Source organism: Prionailurus viverrinus, chromosome D3, assembly GCF_022837055.1.
Source record: "Prionailurus viverrinus isolate Anna chromosome D3, UM_Priviv_1.0, whole genome shotgun sequence".
NCBI lineage: Eukaryota > Metazoa > Chordata > Mammalia > Carnivora > Felidae > Prionailurus > Prionailurus viverrinus.
This window is the reverse complement of record NC_062572.1, coordinates 22331820-22343982: the sequence shown is the minus strand read 5'-3', so window position 1 is coordinate 22343982 and position 12163 is coordinate 22331820. Positions and strand designations below refer to the sequence as shown.

Genomic DNA, 12163 nt, shown 5'->3' with positions numbered 1-12163 from the left:
TCCCAAAGGCTCCACTTCTAAATACAATCACTTTGGGGGTGAGGGCTTCAACATATGAATTTTGGGCACATACATTCAGTTCATAACATGTGGCTTTCTTTCGTTTAGGGTAAAAGCCAAAATCCTTACAAAGGCCTGGAAGGTCCCACATGACCAAGGCCCTCCCTCCCTTTCTAACCTCATCTTCTGTCATCCTCTTTCTCACTTTTGGACTCCAATGACATGAGCCTTTCTCTAGACTGCCGTAGGCACCAGGTTTCCTGCCACAGTGCCTTGGCACATACTGTTCCCTCTGTGCCTGGTTAACTCCTAGTCGTCTAGTCAAATCCTACATCTTAGATTTACATAGTGCCCCTCCTTTCAGTTCTTCTCCTGGTTCTACCTTTATATTTGTATGACTGGGTTTGATTAGTGCCCAACTTCATGAGACTAAGCTCCCACAGGGCAGCGGCCATGTCTGTGTTGCTCACCATTGATTCTTAGCACCTAGCCTGGCACTTGGGAGGGGCTCTGTAAATACCACCTCAGACATACTGATGGTGGAGATAGACACAAAAATATTTATTTGAACAATGGAACCCTTTCTTTCCCAATGGATAATTTACACCAAACTCTGAACTGTAACCCAACAAACATGGAACCATTCTGGCTTAAGTATGTGGGGGATTGGAGAAGTCTCCCAGCCCCCAGCAGTTGCAACCTGTGATGGCAACAGAGATGCTACCACAGGCCCCCAGGCTTTTGCAGGATGCACTTTGAAGCTGTTAGGACAGTAGTGCACAGCATGCTGGTGGGAACCCTGGGAAGTCAGAGTCAGTGTGACTAAAAGTAGACTTTTCCCCCTTTGATCTGTTTTTGTTTTTTTTTTTTTTTTTTCCTCTTTGGAAACTTGAATGAACAAAAGGCTCACATCCCCCGGGAGCTCAGTCCCCGCCCCCCCCCCCCCCCCCATGCCCGGAGGACTCTAGGGTCACTTTAATCAACCATTGTCCTAACCTAAACCCTCCACCATCAAGGCAGGTTCTTATCAGAAATCTATGCGTCAGACTTCTGCCAAGAGCACAGTTTTCCCTGCAGGACATTCATTTCATTCCCATCTCCCAAAAACATGTTCAGCCTTGCTGTGCATTTTTAATTTTTGAAGTGGTTGGAAATATTTTAAAAAATCAGGAGATTTCATACAGAAATCCAGGTTTCTGTCTTGTATTATGAAATAAGCTAGACACTGGGCCTGGCTTCCTTCCCAGCAGTGGTCACATGGCCTTGGAGCAGCCCATGGCCTTTAGTCAGGTGTGCTAATATATACCTACTGGTCCTTGTACATATTTTTGTTTGCCGCCTTTGCTCTAGAACAGTGTTGTCCAATCAAACTTCCTGCTATGATGGAAATGTTCTGTATCTGTGCTGTCCAACACAGATGGTTAGTCACACATGGCTAGTGAGCATTTGACAAGTGGCAACTGAGGAACTGAATTTTACATTTTATTTTAATTAATTTATATTTAAATAGCCACATATAGCCAGTAGCTACTGTACTGCATGCCGCAGGTCTAGACGTTTAAAACGTTATCATCGAAGTACTTAGATTCTAAAATTTCACTTTTCCTACCCTTGTTTTCTCTTTCTCTCACTTTTTCTATCCTTTTCACTGGGTTTTCTTGTGTATTTATCTTATTATATGTCTAGTTATTGATAATGTCTTTTCTTTTTTAGAGTGATGTTAAGATATAAAAATATAAATAAGCATTGAGAATCAGGGGTTGGGATGGACATGTGGAGGAGGGAGGCTGTACCTGTGGAGATAATCCAGTTTAATTGAGATGGCAAATGCCAAGCTCCTCCTGGGCATAGAGCTGTCCTAATATGGGCATTCCTTGTCTAATGTCTGTTTTTCCTTCCCACTCCCAGATGGTAAACTCCATGAGGGCAGGTGGAAGAGATTTGATTTGGGAAGATATTCTGTCCTTCCCTGATATTATAAACCTTGGGAAATCTCCTGGCTATGGAGCTGGGAGTTATTCCCAAGCTGTCTGAATATGAGATTCTGTCATGGGTCCCTTTATGTTGCCTCTAAATGCCCTAAAGGAGTCAGGTGAGGGGAAACCAGGAACACCACTTAGCCCATTTTGTCTCCAGGTAAGACAAAGCAATGTGTTCTGTCTACCACCCTCAAGGTATAGTTGGAGAGCTGGGCTGGCAGCTTCCTTGTGGCTGATTGTCCTCCAGCCTAAGAAAGTAGTAGGGCTCTGATAGGCACATGAGTTGGAGGGTCCTAGGAGGTGCCTGTTGAGGACAGTATTAACCTGTAAGGCATCCCTGGCAGAGCTTCCCCCCTCATCTTCTCCCATGGCTTTGGGTGTGTAGGAAAAGAGAAGGAGACTGGGGATTGCTGTTGCTGAAGAGGGTTTCTTTGTTTAATTGACTAAATACCAGACTTTATTTGGGTTTCACCAGTTCTCTATGAATGCCCTTTTTCTGTTCCAGGATCCAATTCAGGGCACCATGTTGCATTTAGTTTTTATGTCTCCCCAGTGCCCTCTGGTCTGTGACAGTTTTCTCAGTCTTTACTTGTTGTTTGCTTTTATTTTTGTTTTTATTTATTTTTATCACTTTGAGAGTCTTGAGGCTCCCAGGCTAGATATCCTGAAGAATGCCTCTGAATCTGGGTAAGTTTGATGTTTTTCTCATGGTAGAGTTGTGGGTTTTTGACAAGAATACCTCAGCGGTAAAGCATATTCCTTATCACTACATAATAGCTGGTATATGGGACCCATACAACATCGCCGGTCACGTGAACAGCACGTGATGCGGTATTTGCCAGCTGTCTCCATTATGAAGTTACTGTTTTACCCTTGCTATACTCTGTTCTTTGGAAGCAAGTCCCTAACTGTAACCTACTGAAAAGAGGGAGAGATTCAATTGCAGCTGCTGGAAGCAGGGTATCTGCTGGAAGCAGATACCTGGAAGCTGGAAGCAGGGTATCTATGCAGGTTACATGGAATCCTTCTGGAAGGAGGATTTTGGACAAAGCTCTTAAAATGGAGTTGCATCTGGGGTGCCAGGCTAGCTCAGTCAGTAGAGCATGTGACTCTTGACCTCGAGGTTGAGTTCGAGCCCCACTTTGGCTATAGAGATGACTTAAAAATAAGATCTTTTTTTTTTAATTTTTTTAATGTTTATTTATTTTTGAGAGAGACAGAGACAGAATGTGAGTGGGTTAGGGGCAGAGAGAGAGGGAGACAGAATCCAAAGCAGGCTCCAGGCTCTGAGCTGTCAGCACAGAGCCCGACGTGGGGCTCAAACTCACAATCCACGAGTTCATGACCTGAGTCGAAGTCGGACGCTCAACCGACTGAGCCACCCAGGTACCCCAAAAAATAAGATCTTAAAAAAATGAATGGAATTGCATCCAACACCAAGCATCTCCCTCCACTTGCCTCTTTCCAGGTCTCTGCACAAAGACTGCAATTCAGTCCATCCAGCTTTTCTTGTCTTTTTGTGTATTCTGAAAAGTTAATTCAGGTGGATTATGGAAGTAAATGGAACCTCCAAAATAAAATGTGACTAGATGGGGAAATAAAAGAAAAATACAAGATACTACATTATCTGAGGACTTATAAAGTATCTAGAGTTTTGTGCTAAATTCAGTCCTGTACTATCTGGGAGCCAAAGAAAAGTGGGAAACATCTGTTCCAGGATTCAGAGTGGTAATAAGATAAAAAGACAAACCATTTGCTTGGAAGAAGCATAACCTTTCCTGGTATTAAGATCTAAGCAGCCTCTTAAAAGATGAACATTGTATGATATAAAAGTGAGGTCAGGAAACGGGCAAATCTGACTCACCATCTGCTTTTATACATAATTCTTATTGGAAGATGGGGTGCCTAGATGGCTCAGTCGGTTAAGTGTCCGACTCTTGATTTCAGCTCAGGTCATGATCTCATGGTTTGTGAGTTCGGGCCCCGTGTTGGGCTCTGCACTGACAGCATGGAGCCTGCTTAAGATTCTCTTTCTTTCTCCCTCTCTCTCTGCCCCTCTCCCTCTTTCTCTCTTTCTCTCTCTCTCTCTCTCAAAAGAAAAGAAAAGAAAAGAAAGAATTCTTATTGGAACAGAGCCATGCCCATTCATTTACATTGTCTGGCTGCTTCCATCCTTCAAGCAGTTTTGAGTAGTTGCTTTTTTGTTTTTTAATTTTTAATTTTTGCATTTATTTATTTTTGAGAGAGACAGAGCATAAGTGGGGGAGGGGCAAAGAGAGAATGAGACACAGAATCCGAAGCAGGCTCTAGGCTCCGAGCTGTCAACACAGAGCCCAACACAGGGCTCGAACCCACAAACCATGAAATCATGACCTGAGCCACAGTTGGACACTTAACTGACTGAGCCACCCAGGTGCCCCAGATTTGAGTAGTTTTAACAGGCCATCTAGCCCACATAGCCTAAAGTAATTACTCTCTGCTCCTTTACAAAAAAGATTTGCCAATTTCTGATTTAGAAGGGACTCCTTAACCACATCCCTGCTTAAAAGAAAGCTGTAGGAATCATGTAGATTTCTGGCAGTTTAGGCTGATGGGACAATTCTCAGGTGCCACAGATGAGAGATGACCCCACTACAGTGGTCTGGAAGGCAGCACCTAAGAATTGGGTCTAGCTTCCCTCAATTAACTTCTCATTTAATATTGTGGCATAGTACCTGTTCCTAAGTCTTGCTAGTTAGGGGCAGATGGTGATTGGTAATTGCAAGCTGCTGCTTGCTGCATTTCTCCATGTATTTATGGTGCTAGCAAAGTCTGTCTGGCGTCTTTTTGCAAATCATTGAGTCTGATGTAGGAGATGGTTCTTTAAGAACTGGGGACAACTTTGTCTCTCCTGGGGCACATTTGGTTGTATCTGGAGATATTTTTTTAATTGTCAAAGCTGGAAATGGGGGGCAGTGATGAGGGGATGGTGTTACTGGCATCTAGTAGGTGAAGGATGCTTCTCAACATCTATTTAAAAAAATTTTTTTAAATGTTTATTTACTTTGAGAGAGAGAGAGACAGAGACAAAAACAGAGCATGAATGGGAGAGGAGCAGAAAAGAGAAACACAGAATCTAAAGCAGGCTCCAGGCTTCGAGCTGTCAGCACAGAGCCCGACACAGGGCTTGAACCCATGAGCTGTGAGATCATGACCTGAGCTGAAGTCGGATGCTCAACTGACTGAGCCACCCAGGCATCCCTGCTCAACATCTTATAAATCACAGGACAGCCCCCCCCCCACCCCCCTGCCAAGAAAGACTTATCTGGCTCCTAATGGCAATAGTGCCAAGGTTGAGACACTCTGTTTTAGAAGGAGTGATTTTTATGATACCCAACAAAATATTTGATAATATAAGACTCTATTCTGAAGTACTCAAGAGCCCCATGTAAGAGGGACTAAGTCATTTTTCTTGAAGTGCTCTGGAAGTCTTGCTATTCTCTCCACAGATATTTGCTGTGCATTGCAACTTTTCTAGGTGAGCAGGTCATGGTCTTGTGCTCTTAGATGTTTAAAGGGAATGAGACCAATATAATACCATTACATGAAGCAAAACCTGGCAGCTTCCAGGAGAGGGGTTATAGAGGTCCAAAGTAGACAGACAGAGAGAGGTGATTTTCATTTGGGGGCTGGGGTGAAGTGAGTCAGAAAACATTTTACGAAGACAGCAGCATTTGAAATGGTCCTCAAGACTGATGGATTTTTAGCCTGTAGTTGTAGGGAAGGGCACCTCAGGTTGGGGGAACATACAGACAGGATTAAACACACAGGGTTTGATTTGGCTGGGAATGTGTATGTGGGTGAGTGGCTGGCAGTGTGGAGTGATCACAGGTCAGGCCTGTTTTTGCTGGACTTGCAAGACCCTGTGAGCCTGTGAGCCTTATGGGGAGACCTGAAAGATTTCAGAGTCATGGAGCGGTGAGATTAGAACTGTCTTTTTAGGAGGATGAAAAAGGGAGGTGGCTGGCAGGTAGGGTCTTCAGGGGAGAGGCTGCAGTCAAGGGAGTCGGTTAGGAGGCTGTTACAGCCTTCCCCTGGTGGGAAGAGTGTCACTTGGAGATACATGTGAGTCAGCTGAGGGGAGGCCACAGGACTAGGCCTCTCTTTAGAGGTGAAACTGGAGAAGGAAAGGAGCTATCAGGTGCCCCTGAGGTTTGGACCTGGGTGCTTAGAAGACTGTTTGACAGCTATGGGAAAGGAGAGTCAGAGTGGAAAAGGATGCCCCATGGTAAACGAAGGCATTTGTTGGGATCTTCACCCATTTGTCTCTAGTTGTGTTCCTTCTTTCCTATTTCTCAGTCTCACAGGAATGATTCTGACTCCCTTACTCTTTCTGTAGAGAGTTTTCTTTAGTTTAAATCTGTGGTTTGAGTTAGGTGCTGGTGCCATTTCTTTGGCTCTGGGGATTTCACTGTGAATGGCGGTTTCCTGTCAGCCTTCGTGTGGGGTGCACAAATTCTTATTGCTCTGGTCCACCAGGGCTCACTGAGGCCTGGGAAGGAGAGAAGAATGGAGTCGTTTACATGTATGTAAATAACCTTAAAGAATTTTGTTTCTGTTCATTTTCAAATCTCCTACAGGTATCTGTGGACCAGACAGCCACCCCGGTGTTGGACAGCACCAGTCTGGGGGTAAGCACAGGCCAGTCTGTGGACAGAGGCAGCAGCCAAGCCTTTGGGAACTCCCAGAATTCAGGGGAACAGAGCTTCCTCTCTGCAAACTCCAGTGACAGCAGGTGAGATTCAGAATGGCCGAACTCATGCTTCTGGGGAGTGGGGATGGTCTGGCCTCAAAGGCTACGGAGCTTGGGAGGCCAGAGTCCCAGGCCCAAATTCTTACGTGGCCGTGACTTCTGCCTGGGAGCCTGGGCCACTCAGGCCTTGCCAGCACCTGTTGGATGGGGCTAATGATCTGTGTCCTGCCTTCCTTCCAGAATAGCTAAAAGGTGCCCACAGAGACACAGAAACGTATCAGGCATGTGCAGGAGGAGGCTTTGGGAAGGGGGCCCGGACAGAGTCTATCCTGTTCTCTGTGGCATCTGGCATACTGCCTGGCACATGATTGCAGGCAGTCAGTATCTGCCACTTAAGGAAATGAACGAACAGCAAATGAGTTGCTGGTTGTGCCCAAACATGGCTGTTCTTTCCTACTCCTGAGTGTCCAGAGGAAAAAGAAGCTACTTGGACCTCGTTTACTTGAGAAAGAGCTCCAGCTTTTAATGCCATTTGTCAAATCTGAAAAACTTCTTTTTTAATTCCTTCCCAGCTGTGTTAGCTTATAATATTCTGCCCAATCTGGTCTTGTTGCCTCACTGTCCTACTGACTGAGCTGTCCTTAGCTGAATGTTCTCAGATTTGACTTTGGCTTGTCTTCATTTGAGAGCACAAGGCCCCCTGTGGCACCTTGCCTGCCTGGCCCTTGCCAGCAGTCACTCAGTTTCCTTTCTGTCACTCAGTCTGTGTCAGTTTTACCTGCATCTAGTGCACTGCACCTCGCTTACTCTGGGGATGATGATCACTTCAGAGGCAGCAGGCAGCCTGGACTTCTGTAGTCTCTTTTGTCCCTCCAGGCCTGCATTCCCATCAAGTCCAGCTGATTTTTCAGCTCTGGATGTGGAGGAGATTGGAGGGGCTGCCTGGTGCACAGGGAGGGAGTGCATTTCTCTGCTTCCTCATTGAGCAGCAGGTTTTGTTCTGCTTTTGGAAGAGAAGGGGAACTGGGGATGCTTAGGCTGGAGGTGAGAAGGCCAAAAATGACACGAATCAGGACCAGTGACGAAAATTACAAAGAACAGGTCCCATTTCATGATAAAGAACTGACTAGTGGTTGATACTGCTTCAGGGAAATGGACTGCATAGAGGAGCTACGTTCTCTGCTGTCGAAGACATTCACACAGACAGGATAGCCTCTTGTCCAGGCTCTTGTAGTGGGAACTCAGGCAGGCATTAGAAGGAAGTTCACTTCCGGGCAGGGAGAGGAGAGGGGAGTGGTCTTCACAGTTTTTGTTTTGTTGTTTAAGTTTTTATTTATTTATTTATTTATTTATTTATTTTTATTTTTTATTTTTTAAAATTTACATCCAAATTAGTTAGCATATAGTGCAACAATGATTTCAGTAGATTCCTTAGTGCCCCTTACCCATTTAGCCCATCCCCCTCCCACAACCCCTCCAGTAACCCTCAGTTTGTTCTCCATATTTATGAGTCTCTTCTGTTTTGTCCCCCTCCCTGTTTTTATATTATTTTTGTTTCCCTTCCCTTATGTTCATCTGTTTTGTCTCTTAAAGTTCTCATATGAGTGAAATCATATGATTTTTCTTTTTCTCTAATTTCACTTAGCATAATAGCCTCCAGTTCCATCCACGTAGTTGCACATGGCAAGATTTCATTCTTTTTGATTGCCAACTAACACTCCATTGTATATATATACCACATCTTCTTTATCCATTCATCCATCGATGGACATGTGGTCTCTTTCCATACTTTGGCTATTGTTGATAGTGCTGCTATAAACATGGGGGTGCATGTGTCCCTTCGAAACAGCACCCTTGTATCCTGTGGATAAATGCCTAGTAGTGCAATTGCTGGGTCATAGGGTAGTTCTATTTTTAATCTTTTGAGGAACCTCCATACTGTTTTCCAGAGTGGCTGCACCAGCTTGCATTCCCACCAACAATGCAAAAGAGATCCTCTTTCTCCGCATCCTCGCCAACATCTGTTGTTGCCTGAGTTGTTAATGTTAGCCATTTTGACAGGTGTAAAGTGGTATCTCATTGTGGTTTTGATTTGTATTTCCCTGATGATGAGTGATGTTGAGCATTTTTTCATGTGTCGGTTGGCCATCCGGATGTCTTCTTTGGAGAAGTGTCTATTCATGTCTTTTGCCCATTTCTTCACTGGGTTATTTGTTTTTTGGGTTTTGAGTTTGATAAGTTCTTTATAGATTTTGGATACTAACCCTTTATCTGATATGTCATTTGCAAATATCTTCTCCCATTCTGTCAGTTGCCTTTTAGTTTTGCTGATTGTTTTCTTTGCTGTGCAGAAGCTTTTTATTTTGATGAGGTCCCAAGTTTTTATTTCTTTTTTGAGAGAGAGAGAGCAAGTGGGCCAGGGGCAGAGAGAGAGGAGGACAGAGGATCTGAAGTGGACTCTGTGCTGGCATCACAGAACCTGATGCAGGGCTTGAACTCATGAACTGTGCGATCTTGACCTGGGCCGAAGTCAGATGCTTAACTGACTGAGCCACCCAGGTGTCCCTTCACAGGCTTTTTTTAACTTGAGATCCTGAAATGTTCCACTGAGTCCTGGACCCTCCAAATAGGAGAAGGCTGAGGCTGAGGAAAGAGAGAAGTTTTATGGACTTGAGCTTCTGGAACAAGCCCCAGATTTAGTATAGTACATGGCCATGAATGTCCCACACCCAGTGAACTGGGCTCAGCTGCTGAGCATTAAGCATGTTTAAAGGTACCATCAGCCCAGGGGAGTCTGGGTGGCTCAGTTGGTTAAGCATCCGAGTCTTGATTTCAGCTCAGGTCATGATCTCATGGTTCGTGAGTTTGAGCCCCACGTCAGGCTCTGTGCTGACAATGCGAAGCCTGCTTGGGATTCTCTGTCTCCCTCTCTCTCTCTGCCCCTCCCTCACTCTCGCTCAAAAATAAATAAATAGACATTTTAAAAAATAATAAATAGGGGCGCCTGGGTGGCTCAGTTGGTTGAGCGTCCGACTTTGGCTCAGGTCATGATCTCATGGTCCGTGAGTTCGAGCCCCGCGTCAGGCTCTGTGCTGACAGCTCAGAGCCTGGAGTCTGCTTCGGATTCTGTGTCTCCCTCTCTCTCTCTGACCCTCCCCCGTTCATGCTCTGTCTCTCTCTGTCTCAAAAATAAACATTAAAAAAAATTTTTTTTTAAATAATAAAAAAATAAATAAAAGTAAAGGTACCATCAGCCCATTGAGGAAGAACTCAGGCAATAGGTGGTAGAAAGATACGGGCTCTGGAAGCAGTGAGACCTGGATTCAAACCTGGACCCTGATACCTCTCAGCTCTTTGACCTTCATCTGCTCCTTTAATCTGAGTTTCAAAAGGTTGATGTTATTATATTCAGTAATGTTTACCTTTTAGGGTTTTGTGGGTATCAGCCCTACATGTGCTATTTTACATGCATTAGCCTCACAACAACACTGAAATCTAGGAATAGTATTATCCCCCTCTTCAGATGAGGAAACTTAGGCCAAGAAAAGTTAGAGCCCCTCCAGCTGGTAAGTGAAGATACTGGGCTTCTGTCCCCATGCTCTTACCTCATTACCTGGCACTCTCTGGTGAGGTTAAATGATGGGGAGGGCCTTGGGGGCAAAATCAGAACAGTCCACGGAGATCTCTTGGAAGTACCTGAGGCATTATTAAAAGGGGAGGTGCTTATTAAGGGAAGCAAGTCTGAACATAAAGCCACTTTGATTTTTTTTTTTTATCTTAATGTGTACGCTTTGAAAGCAGGAACCCCTCTGAGATATCCCTAAGGATGTAGCTGTCTAACATTTGCTTGAACACCATCAGTATCAATGTCATCTTTGGCCTCTAGCTCTGTAAGAAGTAGAGGGAGTAGTTCCTAAGGTTCATGCTTATGACCGTGAATGTGCTTTTTTGCTTTGCTGACTGGACACTCTGTTTACAGCTCTCAGCAGTTGGCAGCAAGCTCCTTAACCTCATCCTCCACCCTGACAGAGATCCTAGAAGCCATGAAGCACCCCTCGTAAGTGGCTCATCATGTGTTTGAGTGCAAGGGCGGGAGGATCCCACAGGCCTGAGCCATGGTGATGCACAGGCAGTGTGATTTGGTGGATTCATACCTGGTTGTATTGCTCACCAGCTGCGAGACCTTGCACAGGTTACTTGACCTCTCTCAGCCTCTGTTATCTCTGTTTTTGTAAAATGGGATACTAGTGGCTAAGTCACAGGTTTGATATAAGAACTAAATGAAATAATTATGTAAGTTACCTAGTATAATGCCTGACAAATGTAGGTAATGCTCTAAATGTCAGATCCTTCTTCCTTCCTCTTTTCCTTTTCCCCCTATAACACCTTTTGTTCTGTCTTGCGGATTTCTGTGGGTTTAGGAACAGTGTAGAGAAATTGTGCTGCACAGGTCCTTCCTTCAGATATTCAATGCTTTAGTGGGAGTCCCTTCTTTTTCATGTTCTCTTTCTGCTTGTTGCCCTTGTGCATACATACCCTGCTTCCTGCCCACCACATTGGAATTCAGGACAGGAGTCCAGCTGCTCTCGGAACAGAAAGGCCTCTCGCCATGCTGCTTCATCAGTGCGGAGGTGGTGCACTGGCTGGTGAACAATGTGGAGGGTGTCCAGACGCAGGCAATGGCCATCGACATCATGCAGGTGAGAGAGTGTGGGCAGGACCCACAGAACTGTCTGCTCAGACCCCCATGAAATCAGAGCTGGTCTCTGAAGCAGCTGCCCTTTTCAGTAATGTGATCTGTAGGTTGGGGTGAAGCTCTGTTTTTAGTAAGTGTGAGGCCTGTCTGGAATCAATGAACCCACAGGTTTTGATTTGAAAGACACTATACCTTGACTTAAAGATCTGTCAGAATTTATCATGAGCTGAAATGTTCTGGATGGAGTCTGCACTTTTGAACCTTGGAGGAATCTCTGTAAAAGATTCCCAGGAAATGCCTTCCCTCTGACCTTGAGCCCCTATATCCCCCCTGGTCAACTCCTGCTCATTCAGGATCCAAGGCTCTGCCTCATGGACCTTCTGGTGCCCTGTATTTTACTCTGTCATAGCACTTAGCACAACAGAAGGAAAATTCTATCTCATTTCATTTGTCTCCCACCTTGACCAGACTTCTTGAGGGCAGAGCTACCTCTTCTTGTCCTTTGCATATCATCATGCTGTTTGGCACATGGTGTAGGCATGTAGCAAACACTTGCTGAATTTAATGACACTGTTTAAGCTCGAGAGGAAAAAAATAGGAAAGGTCAAGTTGGCTGATGTGGTTCACACCATTCTGTCCACACAGAGGACCCCACTAGAAATAATTACCATGCTGACCAACTGGCTTGTCATCACTGAAATGTAAAATCAGTAACTGACTTAAATATGTATGCAGTCTCTGGCTCTGTGCTGACAG

At 44.9% G+C, this 12163-nt stretch overlaps 1 protein-coding gene across 9 annotated transcripts in view; it reads left to right on the top strand.

Annotated features, from left to right (window-relative positions):
* Positions 1-12163, top strand: part of DEPDC5 (DEP domain containing 5, GATOR1 subcomplex subunit) — a 127058-nt gene that overhangs the window by 95486 nt on the left and 19409 nt on the right. For all 9 annotated transcript variants that reach the window (XM_047827806.1, XM_047827812.1, XM_047827813.1 and 6 more), the window contains 3 exons: positions 6599-6753; positions 10691-10768; positions 11279-11411. In XM_047827806.1, the coding sequence (XP_047683762.1) occupies positions 6599-6753; positions 10691-10768; positions 11279-11411 (366 nt within the window). The remainder of the gene's footprint in view (positions 1-6598; positions 6754-10690; positions 10769-11278; positions 11412-12163) is intronic.